This window comes from Nannospalax galili, unplaced genomic scaffold (assembly GCF_000622305.1).
Source record: "Nannospalax galili isolate Female #2095 unplaced genomic scaffold, S.galili_v1.0 scaffold34, whole genome shotgun sequence".
Classification (NCBI taxonomy): domain Eukaryota; kingdom Metazoa; phylum Chordata; class Mammalia; order Rodentia; family Spalacidae; genus Nannospalax; species Nannospalax galili.
In genome coordinates, this window is record NW_008338996.1 from 372,363 (window position 1) to 396,720 (window position 24,358).

Genomic DNA, 24,358 nt, shown 5'->3' on the forward strand with positions numbered 1-24,358 from the left:
CAATGGAGCAGGGATGATAATGTTTGTTGCTTGGAGAATCCAGGGGAGGAAAAACCCTTTCCTCTACTTCTCCACTTCCTACAAGTTATTTCTTCATTTCATATTCTTTTTCCATTTCTGATTCCAGGAGTTGGGCTAAATGACCTTTAAAATCCCTCCGTGCCTCCTTCTTCCCTTCCTCCTTTCCTCTTTTTCTTCTTGTGCTGAGGATGGAACCCAGAGCCTCACACAGGCTCCCCATGCAGTCTAGCACCAAGCTACGCCCAGGGCTCACTGTCTTTTTACCTGTCCTCATCCATTTGCAGCCAGATGATGTTGCAATGCTATAATGCTATTTATTTCATATGCCTTCCATGTATCAGACATGCACTGGCCACTTCATCTGCCCTCACTCTAGATGTATGTGGATCCTGCTCAGTTCCCTGCGTCCCATGTTGCAGTCCTTTAATGATTTGTTCCTGAAACTAGCATCTACAAAGTCCTGGGTTCAATCCTCAACTCTGAAAAACAAGCCACTGTGTGATTCATTGTCTTTCTTTTCTTCCCACCCAATGCAGTCATGTTGAGCCTAAGGTACTCATGTTGAAATGGAACCTCTGTTAGCCTGTTATCTTGAGTGATAACTACATGCTGAACCCCCTGTTCTGAATGTGCCCCTGTCCTGAATGTATAGCGTGAGGGTAGATTTCTGTTAAGATGTTGAGATTTGAGACTGTTTGCAGCATAACACAGCCTGTCTTGATTGACATCGACGTTCAAGCTCAACAGAAGCAACAGGATTGCTGGAGCCACCTGTTTGGCTCCCATAACCAGCCATTCTGGAAAAAAAAGTAAGATATTTTTCAAACAATCTCCAAATCCACTTGGGAAATTCCATGAGATGCCAATAGGAGTCTTGGCTACTTAGTTGTGGTAGGGTAGGGAGAACGAAGGGATCACATGTCCAAAATGTGAAAGAATTATCTTCTTTAATTCACCTCTTAGACCAACAAGGAAAAGGATGTCTTTTCAAACTGGGCCACTTGGGAATACTTAGGAGTTTTTCTTTTTTAACTTGTTTTCCACTATTAGGCTATAACTGAGCACTCAGTGGTATGGGTTTTTCCCAGTAGCACAATTCCATGGATGTATTTCAGCAGCCTTTGTTTCTATACCTGGGTGAGGCATCTCTCTTGATTGCTGTCAGATGATTGCTTTCAAAAACATTTTGAACCCTGACAGCTCTCCAAGAAGGAAGCTAGTTGTTAGGGGAGTGCATTGGATTTCAATTTCCCTTCACCTCTTTCAAAAAGTCAGTTGAAATTTGGTGTTTATTGTTTGCTTTCCCATAGTTTGGGGACAGGAAGATCCCTGGGGCATGCTGGTCAGCCAACTTAGGCTAATTGGCAAGCCCTAGGTCCCATGGAGAGCCCTGTCTCAAAAAACAAGGTGGACAGCCACTGAGAAGTGACACCTGAGATTGACTTCTGGTCTCTACATTCATGTACATACACATGCATGTGTACCCCCCCACATGAAACCCCCACAAACATGAACACACTCATCTCCCCTGTACACAAAGGTCACTTCATAATGATTAAAGGGACAATCCATTAAGAGGACACTACAATTCAAAACATATGTGCACTGACCACTAGGCATGGATACCTAATTTCATAAAACAAATACTACTAGAAATAAAATAGCATATTAATCCCAACAAATACTAGTGGATGGCTTTAATACTCCATTCTCACCAATAGGTAGATCATCTTGATAAAAAATACACAGAAAAAATACTTGAGTTAAATGACATCATAGATCAAATGTACTTACAGAACATTCTATCCAAACAGTGCAGCAACCCATGGAGCTTTCTTCTAAATGTATCATATATTAAGACACAAAGCAAAGCTCAACAAATACAGGAAAATTGAAATTACTTCTTACATTCTGACTGCAAAGAAATGAAGCTAGAAGTCACCATCAAGAGAAACTACAGAAAAGACACAAACTTGTGGAGAAACAACATATTAAATGATGAATGAGTTGTTGTAAAAGTTAAAAAGGAAGCTTTAAAAAGTCCAGGTCCAGACGGATTCACTGTTGAGTACTACTAAGCCTTTAAAGAAGAATGAACACCAATGCCTCTCAAATTAGTTCATAAAGTAGGAAAGGAAGGAATGTTCCAAACTCACTCAAAACTGACCCTGCCAACAATCAGTCATGGAAGGGATTAAAGAAGGGATCAGTGAGAAAAGGAAGGCTGAGGGCTAGGGGGACTATGCCCAACACACACAATATATAAAATAAATATAGAACAACCGCAACAACAAAACTAGGTGTGGTGGCACAAGCCTTTAATGCTTACACTTGGCATGGAGGTTCAAGGCCATCTTTGGCTACATAGGGAGTTGCAGACCACCCTAGGATATGTGAAACCTTGTGCCCTGTGTGACCATGAGTTTGGAGCCTGGTGGGCTCAGCAGTGGGTATACAACTGAAGATAATGGTTCCTCCTCCCCCAGAATCTATCAGTAACCAATAGTTTAACAGGTAAGAGGTAGGGCCCATGAGCCCCTTCCCCATTCATGACTGATTGTTTGCAGGGTCAGTTTTACATGAGCCCAATGCAGGTAACTGCAGCTGTTGTGAGTTCATGATCACAAAGGCTGTGCCGAGCCTAGAGAATGGCATTTATCAGTCCTTCGCCCTCTCTTTTGCTCTTCCTTCCCAAAGGACTGTACCTTCTATGAATTCTCCTCTCTCTTCAGGTACTTTGGTCCTCAGAGCCAGGTGTTCCTCCTATCTAGAAATGGGAGGTAAAGACGGGGGAGGTTTGGGGAGATGGTGTTGGGACACACGGCACTCAAAGCCCTGCCTTTCTTCTCTAGGGCTCCTTCTGGAGCCTTACTTTCAATGTAGAGCTGCACAGGGAGACTGGGACAGCCTTTCCTGTGGAAACTATACTGCACAGCAGATCATCAAGTATCAGTCCAGACTGAGAAACGGCAAGCTTGGGCAGCAGTTCCGCCTCTTGTTCTATCACACAGGTAAGAGTGTCAAGGTTGTCTGAAAGTCAGATAGCCAAAGTGGAACAAATGGATACCGAGTCATGCTCTGATTGCAAAAGGTTTTGGAAAACCCATCTTTGGGGATGAGAGATGAAAGATGCTAAGTTTGGGGGGTGGCCAGAGAAAGGGAGATACTACTAGTTGATAAAGGACTGAACAGCTGAAGGCAAGGGATTCCTGGATTGGGCAGGTGTGGGCAGGACTAAAGGCCAAGGATGAGTAAGGGGTATCAGTGAGTAGGAGGTAGGGAAGCCTAGACATCTCGGGAGGCAGGAAAGCACTTTTGAGCAAAGGAGGAGGTGGAGTGGGATTAGGAAATGGTTTGGGGTATCTTAGAAGACAGAGGGCTAAGACGCATGGGCTGGGGCTGGGATGAAGGAGAACAGGGGTGGGGCACACATATTCAGCAGCAGTTGGAAGGCCCTACTGTTCAGTCCAGGCTTAGTCCTGGGGAGGAATCCGAGGGAAGGGCTGATTGCACCGAGAGCCACTCTCAGAGGATCAGCAGGTGGAAAGGAGGCTGAGCCGGGCGGGATCCGGTCGTCATCGGGATGGGGCAGGGGCCTTCAAGGAGGAAGACCGAGGGAAGGGCTGGTTGCACCGAGAGCCACTCTCAGAGGATCAGCAGGTGGAAAGGAGGCTGAGCGGGGCGGGATCCGGTCGTCATCGGGATGGGGCAGGGGCCTTCAAGGAGGAAGAGGCTCCCATTGTGGAAGGGGAACTGTGTGTAGAACCGGTTGCTGGGTGCCCTGGTGGGAGGAAATATGGGGAGGGGCGTGAGGAGTCTGGAAAGGGCTGTGAAGGGACGCGCAGTCCGCTCCGCGCCCACCTCCTGAGCCCGGAGGTCCGAGGTCCCTGGGCCGGGGGCATCTGCTGCGCAAGAGGGTTCGGGGCTGGGGCTGGACGGCCGCTTGAGCTCGGTCAGGTTAACTAGAAATCAGCGCTGCGACCACCGACAGGTGCACTTCCGACTGCAGCGCGCACCTAGCTGCAGCGGCCCCAACCCGCGCTCCAATTGGCTTGGCGTCCCCTGGGGCGCTGTAACCCTAGGATGGTGGTGCTGTAGTCCGGCTTTCCCCTCCCCACCCGGGGTGTCGGAAGAAACCAAGCTGAGGGAGCTGGCTGCTGCCGCGCAAACTCTCGGGATCGCTGCCCCTTGACCCAGGCGGAGTGCCTCCCACTGCCGGACCTCTGCCAGAGTCTGAGCCTCTCCCGAGACGCGGCGACAAGCCCCTCGGCAGCCAGGACCCTCACCAACCCAGTTCTCACCCTGCACAGTCGCCCCTGGGCGACTTTGGCCAGTGACTCCTGGGGCGTAAAGCCCGGGCTTGGCCCTCGGCTCCTGTCGTCCCAAACTAGACCTCTCTGAGCGGCTGCGTTGTTCTGGCCCAGTGCGGTCCTCTCCGTAGCTTACACAACCCCCACCCCCAACCCCCTTGAAACTCATTACTACTGCGAGCCTGGGTCTAGAATCTTTCTACCTGGTCCACTACATGTCTTCTCTGTTTGGACACAAATTTCTACTTGAAAGGGAACCTGAACATGCAACCTAGAGTGCAGAGGCTGTAGGTTCCCATGCTCCCTTAATTAGCCAGTAATCAAGATCAAAACATTGATGGCCAGGAGGGAACAGATTTTGGTTGACATGTTTTTTCCCCAAGTTTTTACTCTCCAGAGAGACTCTAAAATCTTTTCTCAGGTCTGTACTTCACATTCGAATTCCCTGTGACTTGGGGACCAGGGTGCCCTCAATCAAGCTCCTGAAATGAGCTGGGTGCATTGTGGAGCAGTCCCTGGGAAACTGAACTTCACAGCCTGAAACTTCCCCAAATCATCTTCTCAACCGGGGGTGCTGAGCCGTGGGATGAACATAAGGCATCACTTCAACACAACTTTCCCGAGACAATAAAAATTAATGGAATTAGGCGTGGTGTTTGCGTGGATCTGTAAGACTGTAAAGCTGTCTCTCTGAAATGGTGCTGGGGCTATGCTCTTTGTTCCCAGCTTCATTGTGGCAGTGCCTTCACTGCCTCTACTATTGGGGTATGTTGATGGAAATGTTCAGAAGTACTGGTGTGTTTGCCCTAACAGATGTATTATGAAAGGGAGCCAATTGGGGCTGGCAATGTATCTTGGTATCTCAGTTGGTAGAGTGCTTGCCTAGCATGCAAGAAAGTCTGGGTTTGATCTCCAGCACCACATAAACCAAACATGCAACCAACCTGGCATAGTGTTTTATGTTTGTAAGCCTAGAACTCTGGAGGTGGAGGCAGGAGCAACAGGAGTTCAAGCTCATCCTTTTCATACTGAGTTCAAGGGCAGCCTCCCATACATGAAACCTTGTCTTTAAAAAATAATAAAAGGCTAGGCTGGAGAGATGGTTCAGCGATTAAGAGCACTGGCTGCTCTTGCAGAGGACCCTGGTTTAATTCCCAACACCCACATGCTTAACTTCAGTTCCAGGGGAATCCAATACCCTCTTCTGACCTCCACAGGCATTGCATGACATGGGTGCACTTACCTACATGAAGGCAATACATTCATACATGTAAAATAAAAACAAAATATTTAAAAAATAATAAAAGGACTCATTTCTAAGCTACTCAAAATATAGTTTCTGCCTATTTTTTTGAGACAGATATCCCTGAGTATCACAGATGAACATCAAAGCACTTATTCCTCCTGCCTACCTGCCGGTAGTGCTGGGATTATAGTTGGGTGCTGTCACACTCAACTACTTAATATTTGCTTTTTCATCTCCACCTCTGGTTTTGCCTCTGAAAGCTGCAAACTCCAGAGCCAGAAATCAGAAGATTGGATTTAAATTTCATACTTGCCTCTGTGTGTGTGTGTGTGTGTGTGTGTGTGTGTGTGTATTGCCAGGGATAGAGGCCAGGGCCTCTCAGGACCAGACTCAGGAGCCTAAGCTCCTCTCCCTGAGACCCCAATCTTCCAGTTCTGTGTTCAAAGGCAGCCACTCCCCTGGGTCAATCCTGGCTCTTTTCCAAGCTCTACTCCTCACCCCAGGTGAGAGCCCCCAGGACCCAGGCAGGCCTCTGCAGTTCCAGTCTTTCTTGTGCAGGCCCCTGGCTACTGGATTTTGGGGCCGTGGTGGCCAGTCCTGGTACATGCGTCCCACTGGAATGCTCTGCACCTGCAGCCAGGAGTGGATTGGCCAGAGTATGGGCGTCCTAGTGTGTCAGCACCAAATCCCCGAGGTGTCTTCATGATGTGCATCTCACCGCACTCCTCCCAACGTGACAGGATCCCTGCACCTGGGCCACACACTCACCAACGCCATCCAGGACTCCCTGACTCAATGGCACCGCATGCCAAGGAAGACCACTCTGTGGAACCCAGGCTGTGACCACGCGGGCGTTGCCACCCAGGTGGTGGTGGAGGAGAAACTGTAGCGGGATCCAGGTCTGAGCCGGCACTAGCTGGGCAATGAGGCTTTTCTTCAGGAGGTCTGGAAGTGTAAGGAGGAGAAGGAGGATAGGATTTACCAGCAGCTGAAGAAACTTGGCAGCTCCTTGGACTGGGATCGAGCCTGTTTCACCATGGACCCTACACTGTCAACAGCAGTGACAGAGGCTTTTGTGTGGCTTCATGAGGAAGGTGTCATCTACCACAGCACCCTCCTTGTCAACTAGTCCTGCACCCTCAACTCTGCCATCTATGACATCAAGGTAGAAAAGAAGGAACTTACTGTTCATACCCTTCTCTCCCTGCCTGGCTACAAGGAGAAGGTGGAATTTGGGGTCCTTGTGACTTTGCATACACGGTGGAAGGCTCAGACAGCGGTGAGGAGATGGTGGTGGCAACAATTCTTATTGAGATGATGCTGGGAGAGGGAGATGTGGCACGTGGTTGTGTTGATGCCTCTGAGGTTGCTCCTTCGGTGCACAGTACAAAGGATGCATCTCGTTGAGCCTCTGGGCCTGCTGGGCCAATTTCTATCACTGTGTTCTGCATCTGTGTCACCCTGTTGCTGGTCAGACCCTGCTGGGACTCTGCACAGAACTGAGAACCGAAGTTTGGACTTTAGGATGCCTCAGCTACTTGGTGCCTGAACTTGAAGATTTCTTTAAACCCCCTCTAATGCCTTTTCTCAGAGGACACAGATCTGAAGAGGAAAACCACCTGCATATTGGAAATGTTAAGTAGTTTTACTTCCCCTCTCTCTCACACTTCGTCCATCTATCTTCCTGGCTTAGGCTCTTAGAGCATAATATTAGGCCTCCTTCAGTTGTTTTCTGTTCAGAAGGGTTCCCTTCTCTCTGTCCCTCCTGGCCCCTTGGTATTCTTTGTCTCTAGGAGACGTCCCGGGTTAGGAGGCCTGTGGGGTAACAGCTGCTGGTCTGGAGGTCTCCTCGAGACCAGTCATCCAGAGGGTGCCCCTGAGGAAGAAGCCAAGAAGAGAAGAAGGTCCAGATGACTAGGGGTGGTAACTCAAAGGGAGCAGGGTACCCAGGGCTCCCACAGACCCTCCCACGGGGGGGTCCAGAGACCGGATTCACTAGAATCTCCTAAGTGTCATCCTTGGATGAGTGAAACCCTAAAAACGCCCAGGCTTTTTGGAACAGTGAAGGAGGAGGATGAATGTGGCAGGCTCTAGACTCCGGTTGGGGAGAAGGAAACACAAGCTGAGCCCCTGGTGCAGGGAAAGAGAGGGCACCTCACTCGGGGGTCCTGAACAGCCTGAGCAACAGTGGGGCCCCAGAGTCCCTCACACCATGTTCCTCTTGCAGCCTCCACCCCACACCTGTCTGCAGTGAATCCCCCATGTCTCACACTCTGATCCTGCCCCACTTTCTAAGGCAGTATAAAGCTAAGGGTCAGGTTCTGGTCCATGTTGGCATCAGAGCTCCACTTTTCCATCTGTGTGAACATGGGCAGTGTGAACTCTTTCTGAATGAAGGATCTGATGTTGTCCTCCTTCTTAGTGGACTAGATGATTGTATTAGGGTCCTTTCCTGGCACAGAATCAATAGAATGAATATATATTAAAAGAGTACTTATTAGATTGGTTTACATAATGTAGTCTGGGCAGTCCAACAAGTGTTGATTTCACACTGGAGAGGCCGAGAACCTGGTAGCCGCTCAGTCCAGGAAGCTGAGGCCTCCGCAGTCCCAGTCTGATGCTGAAAGCCTGGAAGATTCCTGGAGAGCTACTGGTCTTCAGCCCAGGTTGGAAGACTAAAGACGGTGGGTTCTGAGGTCAGTGAGGCATGGAGGCATGGGTCGTGGTGGTGCGGGAGCAGCAGCAACACTCGCCAACCAGACAAGAAAACAAGCAGGCAAAAACAAAGAACTTTTCCCTGGACTTCCTTATATCAGGGCTGTGTGGTAGAAGGCTATCAGGGTGTCTTCTGACTTCAATTAGTCTAATCAAGAAAATTCCCCCCGGACTGGAGAGATGTCTCAGTGGTTAAAAGCACCTACTGCTCCTGCAGGGGTCCTCAGTTTGATTCCTGGCACCTATATCAGGTAGCTCACAACTGCCTGTAACTCCAGCTCTAGATGGATCCAACACGTGTGGCATCTGTGGGCAGCAGCATTCACATGCACATACACATACACGTAATTAAAAATAACAAATCTTACAAATCTTTAAAAAATAGAAAATCCCTCACAGGCATTCCCAGAGACTAATCTAACCTAGATAACCCCTCACAGATGTGCCCACAGTGTTGCTCATGGGTGATTCTAGATCCTATCATGCTGACAATATTAGCCATTGCGAGTATTGACTTCTGTCTTCCCCTGCCTGATTCATTCTTTTTGAAACAGAAACCTGACCGTGTCAGTCCTCCACTTAAAACACTCCAGGTGCAGGGGCTGGAGAGATGGCTCAGCAGTTAAGAACACTGGTTGTTCTTGCAGAAGACCTGGGTTCAAATCCCAGCACCCACATGGCAGCTAATAACTGTCTGTAACTCCAGTTTCAGGGGATCTGACAGTCTCTTCTGACCTCCGCAGGCATTTTGTGACACGGGTGCACTTACCTACGTTCAGGCAATACATGAATATACATAAAATAAAAATAATAAAATTTTTTTTTAAAAACCCTCCAGGTGCATCAATGGCTATGCAAAGGGGCTTGATTTGGCACTGACCTTGCTGGCTCCACCAAGCCTTTACCATCTCTACCCCACCCCCATTCCCAAACCCCCTTGTAATCCTGTTCACACTCTCAGACCTGTTTCTCTGCCAGGATTTCCCCACTCTCATCTTTGTCCCTCTGTAGGAACGTCCCTCCAACCCCTACTCACAGCATACGCAAAGGACAGGGACAGGAAGAGTTGTTCACTGTGCAGACATGCATTCTGTAAGCCTCTGCCATGAAGCAGATCCCTCTGTGGACTTTTGTGTTGGAAATATTCTCCATTCTCACATCAAGTAGATAATAGACTGTCCTGGTTTGTTTCTTCATTTCTGTGACAAAATACTCTGACCACTACCAACTTGGAGAGGAAAGTGTTTATTTTATCTTACATCTCCCGGGTCACAGTTCCTCCAGTAGGAATTCAGGGCAGGAACCTGGAGGCGGGAGCTGGAGCACAGGCCGTGGAGGAATGCTGCTTACTGGCTTGCTCCCCTGGCCCCTGCTCAGCCTGCTTTCTTGTGCAACACAGGCCCACCTGCCCAGGGGTGGCACCACTAGAGTGGGCTGGGCCCTCCCACATCATTCAGTAATCAAGAAGATGCCCCACCGACATGGCCACAGGCCAGGCCAGTGGAGGCAATTCCCCAATTGAGGCTCCCTCAACCTAGGTGTGTCAAGTTGACACAAAGCTATCCAGCACATAGACAGTGTGTGGCCTTAAAATGTGGAGTTGTTTAAAATTTTTTTTTTAATTTTAACAATATGTCAGGTATTCTGCTAAGTCCTAAGAATAAATTTTGTATTTGGGCCTTGAGGTGCTTAACTAAGTAGACAGGATTAAGTGGGGCGAGGGTGAAGGTGCACCAGACAGCAGGATCAACAGTGGCAAAAACAAAAAATGTGTGGCTTTGTGGAGAAGAGCCTGGTGGGAGGAGTTGTGTGGTGCATTTACAGTGCTGGAACCTTCCCTGGCAATGATTTGCCAGCTCTTCAAACCGGATCCTGGGTGACACCTGGTGGCAGACCGTCACAGTAACAGCAGAAAAACAACGTGGAAAAAGAATAACCTAAACTTCTCCCCTGGATGGTCCCTTCCTATCTTTCCCCCCAGAAATGGACCTGCTGTAAAAGTGATATAACAATGGTAAACTTTTTATTTAAAATTTGATTTTCCAGTTAGCCATCACATTTACATGCTTGTTGTAGAAATTTTTGAAAACATTGGAATAAAGAAAATGACACACCGTCACAACTTATAATAGCCACAATATTTAGACATACAATTTCCAGTGATTTTCTCTACCATCTTTCCATAGCCAATGACTAGTGTGCCTGTATTTTCTGCACACACAGAGAGTCTCAATTGTGTTTAAACATATATTGAGTATTGGGCAGAGACTTGGAGGGTTCATATGGATCCTGAGAGCGTAGTGCACTACAGTATCAAACCATCCCGCTAGTTAGAATCTTGTCTCTGTCTTTACTGGATGCGTGACTTGGGCAAATGACTTCTTTCAGCATCTGTAAAATATGGTTTCCAAGGGGACACCCCCCCCAGAGTTGTCCTGACAATGAAATGACAGGACATCTGCAAAATGCTCAGTCCAGTGCCTGCCTCATGACCAGTAATAGGTCACAACACAAAGCTTTGTCTTTCTGATTCTTCACTGCAATCTCCAGAAATGAAATTGGTTTCTGGGTTCAGGGGCATGAAGCCCCACCAGGTTGCAATAGTTTCCCAAAACTGAGAGCAAAAATTCAAGCAAGAATCCTGTGTCTCTAACACCACAGCTGTTCCTATTTGTCTCTAAATTCTTCCGGGCCCTCTTTATGCTGGGCAGTTTTTAGCCATTGTAATTACACTGTTTGTGCCAGTTCCCTTCATGTTACGTCACTGACATTTTCCTCTGTGGCTAAAGCTGTCACTGACAGAATTTGCCATAATTTATTCAACTATTTCTTCAGTGTGAAAAGCTGAACAGTGTAAATGATCATTCATTCATTCATCCAGTGATTCAGAAGATAGCCTCTGCTCTGCCAGACACTGGACTAGGCACTGAGCCACGGTGGTCCACAGGAACAGTGCAGTCCTTTCTTCTGGCTCCTGGACTCTGGCTGGAAAGACAATCAGGAAACAGAGATGTGAAACTCTCACTCTGGGCTGCAGTCTGAACTGCAAGGGAGAGAGGAGAGAGAGAGAGAGAGAGAGAGAGAGAGAGAGAGAGAGAGAGAGAGAGAAACGCTTTAGTTGTGCATTTGTGTAGTGCAGAGCTGTTATCACAGTCCCTCATCCTAACTTGCTCTTTGTTTTTCTGCAGCCATGGTGGATGCTTCTCTTGGAGACATCTCCTACAGGGCTGGATTTCCACTGACATATTTTGGGGTTTTCTGAGAAGTCAAAGTGTACCTCCTATGGTGTCCAAAGTCCTGACAATGGAACTTTGCTGTGTAGACCAGTCTGGCCTCGATCTCACAGAGATCTGCCTACCTCTGCCTCCCAAGTGCTGGGATTAAAGGTGTGCACCACTATACCAAGAAAAAGTCTGGCTAACTCTTGCTCCATCCTGAACACTCAGTTTATATCTTAGGTAGAGTCTGGCTTTTTAATTCTCAAGAAATTCATCATACCTAGAACTCCTAAATAATTTTGTTTCTTTTGCCTCATTCGGCACTTAATCATGTCTTAAGAAACAACCAAACAAGAGCCTGGAGAGATAGCTCAGTGGTTAAGAACACTGGCTGCTCTTGCAGAAGATCCAGATTCAAATCCTAGCACCCACATGGCAGCTAACAACCATCAGTAACTCCAGTCTCAGAGGATCTGATGCCTTCTTCTGTCTTCTGTGGGCATGCGCGACACGATACACTTGCATACACGGAGGCATAACACTCATACACATAAAAAATAAATGAATCCTTAAAACAAGAATATTAATGGTATATTAATGGTAGTATTAATGGTAGTATAAGAGGTGAAATAACTCAAATGTCCACGGGTAGATGTATGGATAAAAATAATGCCATGTGAGGGGACTGGGAAGCCAGTGAGTGGAGGGAGGGGAGGAAGCAGAGGTGTGGGCTGGGGAGGCCAGGCTAGCTGAGCCTATTGTGGGAGCACCTGCAGTGGCCAGGTAGCATCCTGTGTTGTGCCAGCTGGCCCAGACCGTTGCTTTGCTTTTTTCGCACTAACTTGTCTTCATTATGCCGAAGAGAAAGTCTCCAGAGAACACAGAAGGCAAAGATGGAACCAAACTAACTAAACAGGAGCCCACAAGACTGTCTGCCAGATTGTCAGCGAAACCTCCTCCACCAAAACCTGACCCCAAACAAGAAAAACATCTGTGAAGAAAGAACCTGGAGCAAAGATAAGCAGAGGAGCTAAAGGGAAGGAGGAGGAAAAGCAGGAAGGTACAGCACCATCCGAAAGCAGTGAAACAAAAGCCAAAGAGCCTGAGGGAGAATGGATTGTCACGGAAAATTGGGGTCGATTTTACATACCCCTTGCGACAACTTTTTAAGACTATTTAATCAAGTATTTTGTAAATGCTAATTTTTAGGACTCTATTAGTTGGCATTATATCTATCTATCATCTAGATAGATAGAAAGAAAGAAAGAAAGATAGATAGATAGATAGATAGATAGATAGATAGACTTTACCCTGTTATAGTGATGCTTTTTGGAAGTTTCCATCATCCTCAGGTAAAATAAATATCAATTTAATATTAGCAGCTGTGCGTAAAATGGGTTTGGCATTCCATGTCCTTGCTTTAAAAATGCAGTCCTGTGCCTACTGTGGTGTTTTTGCTGTGCACATTTGAATTTTTCATGCTGTTTTTCTAGAGCAATAATCAGTGGTGCTTTTGTACCTAGGTTTTATGTGATTTTAATGAAACATGGATAGTTGTGGCCACCTGCTATTTGTGGTTTAAAATAAAAGGTTTTCTTGTCTGCAAAAATAATGCCATGCATACACTCAAAAGAGTATTTGTCATCCTTAAAATGGAATGGACCCGATACCTCACTATGATGTGAATCAGGAAGACATTGAGAACTGAAACAAAACAGACATAAAAGGTCAAATTTTGAATGATTTCACTTCAATGAGATACTGGAGTAGTCAGATTCATCAAGGAGGAAGTAGGATGGTGGTGGCCAAGGGATGGGGCCGGAGGATCTGAGAGTTGGTTCATGGGTAGGCTTTCAGTGTGGAAAGTTATGGAGATGAATGGTGGTGATGGTTTGCACAACGTGGATGTACTGTCACTCGACTGTGTATTAAAAATAGTTAAAATGGTAAATTTTGTTATATACTTTTTACTACGATAAAAAAGTGACATAATAAGAAAATTCATTGATGTTCTCTACTTGTCGGGAATCTGTAGGGCTTGACTCTGTGGGAACTCCCTGAGACAGTGTCTTCCCCTCTCAGTCTGGGGCTTACAGAAAAGGGATGAGTGGATCGATGTGGGCCTGGAGTGATCCCAGCGAGTGTGCGTGGGGCTCGGGAAACAGCCTCTTGTTTGAGGTAGACGTCGCTCCGCCCAGAAGCCGACAGGTGCACCTTTTTACCATCCACCTCACTGCCAGCTACTTCCAGCTCAGAAACTTAATGGGTCTGTGGGTGGGCGGGCCAGAGCCGCTAGCTGCCCTCTTCCAAGATGGCCGCCGCTGCGTCTGTGACAGACCTAGACACGTGGACGCGCTCGCTTATGAGGTCGCAGCGGCTCGGCGGGCGATTGTCCCTTCCCGGACCCCGTCCCGAGGCGGCGACTATCCCTGTCAACTGGAGCCTGAGCGATCATGGCAACGGGCTCGGGCGGGGAGCGCGTGGCGGCGGCGGCGGCGGCAGTTTGGTCGCGGGCCGGGGCGGCGGAGCGGCGGCGGTGGCTGTGGCACCGGCCCCGGCCCTGAGCGCCATGCGGCGAGGCAGCCCGGAGCGGGAGCCGGCGACCGGGGGGGAGACGGACGCAGAGGCTGCCAAAGCGCAGGTGGAGGAACTGGTCGGCGTGGACGCGGGTGCGGCCGGGGAGCCCGAGAGCTCGGCGCGTGAGGAGCAGCCCAAGGCCGCGGGCCCAGCCCCGGCGCGGCCTCGCGCGGGCGAGGAAGGCGACTCCCGCGCCCCCCGGAGGCCTCCGCCCGCGCTGCCCCAGGCCCAGCCCAGGCCGGCGGCGCGGGGCCAGTGCGAGCTCGAGAAGCCCCGGGGCAGGAGCTGCGGGCGGAGCTCCGGCTCGCAGCAGCAGGTCACGGTGGACAGCTCCAAGGCCAGGACCTCGCTGGACGCGCTGAAGATCAGCCTTCGCCAGCTCAGGTGGAAGGAGGTGAGGCCAAGCCCCGCCGCGTGGGCCCCGGGGGGTGGACAGGACCGGACACCCGGAGGACCCTGCGCGCCCCGGGCCACGCTCCGGGCCTGCAGTCCTCCCTCCAGGCCTGGCCCCGAAGCCACTCCCCCAGCTCTGGCTCTCCTCTGCTCTTTATCTGTCTCTAGCCCCGGCTTCCCCCTGCTGTAGAAAGCTGTTGGTCTGTCTCCTCCATCATCCGCAGGACCAGGCGCTCTTCTTTAAGTTACATGTGTTGAGTAAACTTTAGTGCTTAAAGTGCGATTGGAAGGGGTTGTACTTGTATACACCCTGCTGTTAGCTCTGCGACTTGGAGCAAGTTGCTTTTCCTTTTCGGCCCATTACCTTCTCTGTAAAGTGCGGCCAAGCATCCATTTTCACCGTTTTTTTACCATCAAGGAGGCTAACTGCCTTGCCGTACAGGGCAAGTGTTCAGGAAAGTGACAACCTATTTTTACCACTCTCCCTTCCTCCTCACCATCACCACCACCATCATCACCCATGCAGGCACTGTTTCATGATTCAGGGCATGTAGCAGGTGTCAGTAAGTGTGTGTGTGGGTGAAAGAATGAGTAAGGAGATGGATGGATTACTCAGCCTTGAGCCCATTTGGATCCTTTTAGGGTCTGGGGCAAAGCACAAGTGACTCCCACAAGTTTCTGTTGCTGTTGGCTTGAGCACATAAGGCCATTTAGCTTTATTTACAGTATATAAGGCTGTAACGTGCCTTTGGGAGGGTCTGGATTTCTATTAGAATCTGGACACTTGGACATTTGGTCTGCTGAAGAGAACAGGGTCTGTAACAAGCAACATGAGGATTCAGGTGCTTAACCATGTGCTGTGGCTGGGCTAGGCATTCAGTAGTGGTTTTGTGAAATGACTACAGGAAGGAGTGTTGATGTCCCAATAGAAAAGAGTCATTTGGTTTGGAGGGAAACCAAGAACAGGGTGGGAGACTTCTGGGGAGGTAGGGCTTAGCTGGAGAAATCCCAGGTGTCAGAGCCCACTCAGTGTTGAGCAAGTGATTTAGAGCAGGCCTTTCACACCCAGGAAACTGGAGGAAGGTAGGACAGACCCTTAGTTCTATAGAGTCTGGGTTTGTAGACAAGGTCCATATCTTGGCCAGAGAGAAGAGAGCTAGATAGGGCAGACTCCCAGTCCTAAAAGAGAGTCCAGGGATAGAAATTGGCCAGAGTCAGAGCCTATGCTAAGCTTAGGCCTGAGGAGAGAGATGGAAGAAGGCACAATCTTGTTCATTAGACCTATGGACTCCGCCAGCCTAGCCCAGGGTCATTCACGTATTCTGTAAATGTCCACCATAGTGATACCAAGTTCTGCACTGGGCCCTGGAACTCACACTTATGATACACCCTTGTGGTTCAGTGGGAAATAGAACATACTAGAAAATTAGTGGGAGTAACCACAGGCCAGTGTGCTTCTTTCTGCAATGTTCCTTTCCCAGCTCTGCCTGCTTACTCTGTCACTTCTTCAGACCCCTGATCAAATGCCATGTTCCAGGCCTTCCCAGTTGATGCTCCACCAGTCTCCAGCCTCTGCTATTATTGTTGGGTTCATAGCACAAACTCTACTTGACATTATACTATGTATTGTTTGTTGAGTTTGCTGTCTGTTTCCCTCACCAGAATGTAAGTCCTTCAAGGGCAGTGGTTTGGTTTGTTACTATTGTATCAGAGGGTGTCTGGCACATGGAAGTTGTTCAATAAATATTTGTTGAATGGATGAATACATTATGTGAGGAGTGTTTCTCTGTGTGGAGGTATCAGTGCTGTGGGAGGCAGAGGAAGCCAGCTCCAGCACAGCTTCCTGGAGGAGGCGAAGCCCAGCTGGATCTAACATGGGCTGGAGTTATTTAGCAATGTAGATTTTGGGTCCCTGGTAGAGGGAGAAGTGTAGGCTAGGCAGAGGTACATTCACTGCTTTGTACCTATGTAGTGTCATCTGGTTGGATCATAGAGTAGGAGTCAGAATGGTAAGAGACGAGGTTGCAGAATTGAGCAGAGGTCAGATCAATTGCCACACAACGGGACTTGGGCCTGTTTTTGGAAGGAATCCTTGCTAGCTATTACAGAGCTCTTAAGGTTTCCTCTCATCAGCCACTTTAGACAAGTGAGTTAAACTTGCAGGCCTCTGTTATCTGTGCAACGAAGGTGAGTAGAACTAATTCGGTGGCTCTCAGTCTCTCTGCTGCTGCAGCCACATAGTAATGATGTTAACCTTTGCACCAGTGAGCCCAATAGGGTGGGCAGTTTCTAGGGCCCTACCCATGACTGCCCCTTCCACCCCCAGGTGTCTTCTTCTGTCACTCAGAAACATACTGGCATGTAGGTAGAGCTCTCATTCCAGCACATTGAGACATAATACACTCATAGCAGTAGGACTTTACTCTGACTTAATGATTTATATAATGCCACTCTTCTGATAGTCCCCTAATGCACAGCACACTGTAGATGTTCAAGAAATATTCATCAAATGACGGTGAGAGGTTTGCTGCAGAACTCACACATCATCAGATGCACTGGAATGTATGGTCTGAAAATACCAGACTAGATAAACTTTAAAGATCCCTCTGGCTTTATTCTGTGATTATGGTATTCTTAGTATCTATGACAAAATTGACTTAACTACAGTGCAAATTTACAACCTCTCTAGGTCTCAGTTTCCCCATCCATTAGAAGGTTGATGTTGGATTAGATCCTCCCTAACTTCAGGAGCTGCTGTTCTTAGAAGAGAGAACTTGTAGTTGGGGCTAGTGTTCCTCACATGTTTGCCTGTGCTGCTAAAGGGTGTGGGAGTTCCTGCCAGTTAGCTTTGGTAGAGGTTAGGGGGTGACCCGGAAAAGAAATAAGGTCATGGCCAGGTATCATGGTGCACATTTGTGATCCCAGGACTTGGGAGGCCAATGCACGAGGATTTCGAGCTCAAGGCAAGCCTAGGCTACATAAGCAAGACCCTATCTTAAACAACAAAACAATACAAAGCGAATAAATGAAAGTGTCCACCAGCCAGCGTAAAGGCTCCTTCTCCCTCTGCAGGTGTGTAGTAAGAAGATGTCCAGCACAGCTGGATTCACAGGGGCACTGAGCTATCCCATAAACCCAGACCTTTGCTTAGCTACTGGGTACACAGTCTCTGCACATGGATCTAACAACCACAATGGTGCCCACAATAACGAACCCTTCTGCAAGTTTTACACTGTGCCAGGTGCTTTAAATGCTTTATTTCTAGACAATTGAGTTTCCCAACCAGTCAGTGCAGGAAGCCAATTATTGTGTCCATTTTACAGAGACTAACTTAGCCAGGTTGTACAGCAAGTTAGAGGCAGAGCTAGAGGCGTTGCACCTGAGGACAGGCTTCAGTTCTGCGCTGTCCTGGTGCTGCCTGTTGGTTTTCTGTTGGCTCAGCCCAGACAAGTGGCTGCAACTGTGACTATAAATAGAGCACGCTCATTGCTCCCTGTTTACAGGTGCAAACCTGCAAACAGAGAGTTATGGTCCTGTCTAGGATCTGAGTCAGCAAAGGGCATTCCACAGTGGGGACAAAGGCAGGGTGTGTGGACCAGGTTTCAGATCCAGGAGTGGATGGTGGCTTGGAGCACGCAGAGAGGGCAGAGTGGTGCAGAAGGAGGCAGGTCAGGGAGCTAACTGCCATCTATGCCAAGAAGCTTGCACTCCTGTCTGCACTGGCTCACGTGCTGGCTGTGTATAGGCCCTTGTCCACTGTCCTTCATGCCAGCTCTCTGATGGTTCAGTTTTCAGTCACATCAGTTCTGAAAAAGTCTAATTCCATCATGTTCACACAGTTCAACTTGTTTCTCCAAGGGCAGAATCACAGACAGTAGCTCTGTAAACCAACAGGTAAAATTGTTTTCAACTAGCAAAGTCACATGCCCAAAAAGCACCACCAAAGAAGAGGGATGGTTCTTGGCTCACATTTGGAAGGCTCCGAGCTGATGCAACACTATGGTCCTCTCATTCCTGTGAATTTCCCTCCCTGTCTCCTGCGGGTTTTTTCACTGTACCACCGTCATTAAAGAAAACCTTGGAGAAAAGACACCAACAGAGAATAGATGCCACAATTGTTGTGAGCTGTCCTTGGAGATGTGGGCTGTGTATGTGCACCATGGTGCCATAGACACTGGCTAACATGAATGAGGCTCTGAGAGAGTTGATAGTGGAGCCTTGTTGGGGTGGTTTGCATACCCGGTCTTGAGATCTGTTACAGTAAGAACTCCAAACCATATGTTGTCTTCTGAAATGTATCCAGCCTTTCTTCAGGACATGCGCACTTACTGTATTCTCCAATTTACCACTTGTGTCATGTTAGTTACTATTCATTAAGTATTATGTGCTAGACATGGTATTAAATAGTGTTCATTAAGAGTGGCATGATAGCTCAGTGGGTAAAGGTGCTTACCTCTAGGCTTGATGAACTGAGTTCAGTCCCTGGGACCCACATGGTGGAAGAAGAGAACCAGCTCCTGCAAGTTGATTGTCTTGTGATTTCTACACGTGAGCTGTGGTATACAAGCGCACACAAGTACACACACAAAAGAATAAACGTAAACTTTTAAAAATAAGTGAATTGAGCACTTACTATGGGTTCTTTTAGTTCATCCTCACAGTAACCTCTAAGATAGACCTATCATCATCTCCAATTTACAGATGAGAAAATGGGGCTTGAGAGAGGTTGGTATGGTACTAGCCCAAGGCTACACAGGTGGTAGGTGGCAGAGCCATCCAGGACCCAAGGCTGTAGCCATTGTACCATCTTATACCATCTTTGCTACTCTTTTGCTAAAAATCATACAGCATGGAGTTAGTCCATCACCACAACCGTTGTTATCCCGGAGAGCAGTGGAAAGGGAGGCAGGCCCAGCAAGTAAGCAAGAGAGTCAGGTTCAAGCAGCAGTCAGTGGCGCCAAAGCCCTTTTTGTGGTATGTTTTATAATTCACTTCTTCCCCATCAGACCCATAACTCTCAAATGACAGCAGAGTCACTCAGAACCAGGAGAGCAATATTACAAACCACTCCTGCCTGCAGAGGCATGCTCAGCATCCACGCCTTCCAGATCCTACCTCGCCACTGCACAAAGAAGTGATCCTCAGGCCCTTTGACAGGACAAACTTCATCGCTTCTCTGGAATATTTCCCTGCGATTTGCATCTCTCTCTCTGATTCCTTCTGGAGAAAGGCAGTGACAAAATGAAGGCCTGGGTGCCCCCCTTCCTCCCCCTTCCAGTTTCCCTGATAGTCCTTGCAATTTATGTCCCAGTTTTTGAAAAGAGCATTATACTTGAGAACAGTTTATACCCTACTCCATCAAATGCTCTCCTTCAACAGACATGTTATTTTAACGTCTAATCCACCAGAATTTTCCCTCTGCAAGTTAAACTTGTCATAACATAAAAATCACAATTCACTGCCACTGCTATTTGAACAATACATGTAATGGCTTCATGAATCCACACTAACTTCTTAAACAGCCCCTCAAAGATGACAAATCCCAGGGTTCATATTCAGGGACTGTGACAATTACAGATTAATCTTTTAGCAGGTGTGGCAATTTCTAGAGCTGTTTTCTATGCTATGAAACATACACCATGTGTTGGGCCTTAGTCTTGGTGGCTTTTTTGGATCCTGGTTTTCTGTCAGCTGACATTGAATACAAAAATGCACTTACACATTTTGTTTTCCTTTTAAATCTATTCCTGAAGAGAAGCAGATTATAAAAGCACTTGACCCCTTTTCAAGTGCCTGCTCTGAGGGGAAGAGCTGTGTCCTGGGTTTCCAAGCACTTTGAAGCCAGGCGGACATGGCTTAAAAGCCTTCCTGTTAACTGCTTGCGTGACTAGTCAAACCGAGTGTGGACTAAACACAGACTCCCTGAGTCTGAATTTTTTCAGCTGTGAGGATAATTACCCTGTAGAATGTGTGAGAGTCATGAAGGATGGGGTGGGCCATCACCTTGACCCAGGGTTTGGCACACTGCCTATTACTGGGGAATTAAGACATTGGTTTGTATTTGCATTGGTTGTTTGATTTTTTTTTTTTTTTTTTTCGGGTCTTTTGGAGCCAAGTCCCCCCTGTAGCCCCAGCTTTCCTGGACTCCACTATGAAGCCCGGCCTGGCTTGAACCCCAAAGAGCCCCCCCTGCCTCTGCCTCCCGAGTGCTGGGATTAAAGGCGTGTGCCATCATACTCCGCTGTTGGATCTATTTTATTAACTGGAAGAAAAAAAAATATTATAGACATCAGTCCGTAGATTAGGTTTATCCTGGGCTGATAGGACCAGTTCGTTGACTCGCTTAGTAGATACTTTGTGAACCACTTGCACCTGCTGTGTCTGGGCTCTTGGGATATATATGGAGGATGATGGTTTTTGGTTTTGTTTCTTTTCAGTGTTGGGGATGGACCAGAACGTGTTTGCCAGGCGACTGCTCTGCCAGTGGTCCACAACCCCAGCTTCACAGCAGATAATATTCAAAGATGGCTGGGGGGTGAGCAGCTTGGGTAAAGGCAAATTGATGTAATGTAGGGTTAAAAATAAAAAAAAAAGTATAGATTTAAATAGTTTTTAAAAAGGCAATAGTTTATTTATTTATTTTTTAAGACAGGATCTCACTGTACCTCAAGCTGGCCACCCCTAACTTGGAATTCTCCTACCCCAAGCTCCCAAGGGCTAGGATTACAAGTGTGAGCCACCATGCCTTTTAAGTTCCATGAGTCTAATTGGGCTTTTAAGACCTTCTTTCTGGACTGGGTGCTAGCCTCATGCTTTGGTGTATCAATTATATACATTGCCATGGGAAACTCGTTTTAGTGCCTCAGCAACATGTACCTGGACATGTTAACAAACAAGTAACGTGACTTTTCCCAGGGGAGAGCATGGTGGTACATGAAATGGGAGACATGTGAACTCCTGGGTTGATTTCTTTGTTCCTTCTTTTCAGCCCTCACAGGAAGCCTAGAAAAAGCATATCAGCCATGAATTTGAATCTTGCCTCTGTGACCCCAGATAAGCAGCTTTACCTTTCTGAGCCACAGGTTCCTCATCTCTAAGAATGAGCATAATTGTGAGAATTGTCATACAATCTTTCAAGCACCTGCTTCTTGGAACACATGTGGGTTTGGCTTTCTGATGAATTTCTGACATCTTAATTACATTTTATAACAGAAAAATTGATGGTATGAACAGGTAGATGAGCTTGCTGTTCCTTTAATCAGTTTCAAAGCTCCCCTTTCCCATGGCTGCTGCTCCAAAGAGATGTCTTTGAGGTTCCTCCACAGGGGCTGTTTGGCTGGAGAGAACTTTGCCCATGTCTCCCTGCTCTAGGGGGACTAGAGTCTCTCTGTCTGCTTCGAAGCATGTGCCTTGTGTCCTCAGCTGCCAGTGCACGTGTGCTTCCGTGAATGTCTGGTAAAGTCCATCAGTGCTGTGTGCATCCCAGCAGGCATTTCCAGCAGCCTTTATCTTCTCCCATCCAGTTCTCCATTGTCTGAATAAAACCCCATCTTCCTTGATGAAGCTGGAAGGGCAGCACTGATGGTCTCTCGTGCAGTCTGCCTGGGTAGCCTATGCTTTACTTAAAAAAATTATTTTAGAGATTTTAAAAAGATATTTGTTATTTTTATTTTATGTATATGAGTGTATTGCCTGCACGTATGTAAGTGCACGCATGTTGTGCAGTGCCCACGGAGATCAGAAGAGGGTGTCGGATCCCCTGAAACTGGAGTTACAGATTGTTGTTAGCTGCCATGTGGGTGCTGGGAATTGAACCCAGGTCCTCTGCAAGAACAGCCAGTGCTCTTAACCACTGAACCATCTTTCCAGCACTGAGTTTTACTTTTTAAAACCAGTGTAGTGGTCTAGGACTCTGGTGGAGCCAGCAGTTGTATTTTGGGTTTTATGCTCACCAAGACATTTTGTGTTTCATTGTGTCAGAACTGTGGTTTATGGAACTTTTAAAAAGCAAAAATGAGTAACTTTTGGAACAAGTAACAAGAGAACCAACCATGAGATAACTTAGTGGCTTACTACAACAAAAGTTAATTTCCTGCTCCTGTACTGGGTTTGTTGTGGGCTGATGGGGCCTCCCATCCCCTTGGCATTCAGAGACCCAGGCTTCCGTGAGTCACCGAGGGGAAGGGCTTTTGACTCTTGCACTGGCTTTGAGAACTTCTTTCGAAGAGTGACACATCACTTCTGCTCCTGTGTAATTCTCCAAGGCAAGTGACACAGCATGGCCAACTTCAGAGGACCTGAGGGATGTGCAGCCCTGCTATGAAGGTGGAAAGGAGAAACCAGGCTGCTGAAGGAGCCATACTCATGAGCAGATACACACGATATGCTTTGTTTAAATGTAGTGCTGGATATCAAACTCAGGACCTCATACATGCTAGGCAAGCATGCTATTGCTGAGCCATACCCCCATTCCTAAGACAAATTTTATTCTTTAAATGCTGAAGTTATGAAATATCTATAGTGTTTAGCAACTATCTTTTAGCAGTACTTTGTGTGGACACCTTGCTCTCTAAGTATGTATAGATTTATTTCATTTTGACAGCAACCTAGTATTCCATTTTATGGATATACCATAACTTATCAATGGATATTGCTTTTATATTATTTCTTTGCTATAATAGTGGTGCAGGAATATTTATATAAATGCTGAAGTAGAATAAATTCCTAGGAATTGCTGGGTCACAGGCTGTAAGCTTTGTGTTTTGATAGGGCCTATCAAATTGCCCGAGGCAGCATTTCTATTTTAAAAATATTTTTTATTTATTATTTTTATTTTAATGTGTATGTGTGTATTGCCTGCATGTAGGTAAGTGCACTGGTGTCGCGCAATGCCTGAGGAGGACAGAAGAAACTCTCAGATCCCCTGGAACTGGAGTTATGGACAGTTGTGAGCTGCCGTGTGGGTGCTAGGACCACCATATAGGTGCTGGGAATCGAACCCAGGTCCTCTGCAAGAGATGCCAGTGCTCTTAACCACTGAGCCATTTCTCTAGCTCCATGGAACATTTTCTTAATTTTTGAGTGATGTGGGAGGGCCCAGCCCACTGTGGGTGGCGCCAGTCCTGGGCAGGTTGTTCTTTATTGTATAAGAAAGCAGGTTGATCAGGGGCTGGAGAGCAAGCCAGTAAGCAGCGCTTCTCCGTGGCCTGTGCTCCAGTCCTGCCTCCAGGTTCCAGCCCTGAGTTCCTATCTTGGGTTCCCTCGGTGATGATCCAGAAGATGAGACATGAGCCAAATAAGCCCTTTCCTCCCCAAGTTGGTATTGGTCAGAGTGTTTTGTCACATCAATGGAAAAACAAACTAGAACAACTGCATGTATGTAAGTGCACCCATGTCATGCAGTGCCCATGAAGGTCACAAGAAGGTGTCAGATTCCCCTAGAACTGAAGTTACAGATGGTTGTTAGCTGCTCTGTGGGTGCTGGGAATTGAACCCAGGTCTTCTGCAAGAGCAGCCAATGCTCTTAACCATTGAGCCACCTCTCCAGCCCCCCGCTTTTTTAAAAAAAATATTTTTATTTGTTGCCAGGTAGCATCTGATGGTACCTGTCTCCAGGGTCTCTTCCAGTGCTGTACACAGTTCATCTTCTAAATCTCTATCCAACAGGCAAAATGTATTCTTTAATTTGCTTTGATGGTTAACAGGCTGAACTTTTTGTGTTAAGTTTATCAACCATTCGCATTACATCAACAGTGGGTGAGTTTGTCTTTTGACTTATGTTTTGCTTGTGTTTTTTCTTAATGACTTACAAATATTACGGCTAGCCGGGTGTGGTGGCACACGCCTGTAGTCCCAGCGCTTGGGAGGCAGAGGCAGGC

The 24,358-nt window shown here is 47.4% G+C and overlaps 1 protein-coding gene and 1 pseudogene across 2 annotated transcripts in view; both read left to right on the forward strand.

Annotated features, from left to right (window-relative positions):
• The first annotated feature begins 12,286 nt into the window (after positions 1–12,286).
• LOC103734538 lies at positions 12,287–12,569 on the forward strand (annotated as a pseudogene). Its single transcript, XR_001872448.1, has one exon. The product of XR_001872448.1 is annotated as a high mobility group nucleosome-binding domain-containing protein 3 pseudogene (transcript).
• Positions 12,570–13,821: 1,252 nt separating this feature from the next.
• Positions 13,822–24,358, forward strand: part of Ttll11 (tubulin tyrosine ligase like 11) — a 256,361-nt gene continuing 245,824 nt past the window's right edge. Inside the window, exon 1 of the mRNA XM_008833446.1 lies at positions 13,822–14,481. Within this exon, the coding sequence (XP_008831668.1) occupies positions 13,822–14,481 (660 nt within the window). The remainder of the gene's footprint in view (positions 14,482–24,358) is intronic.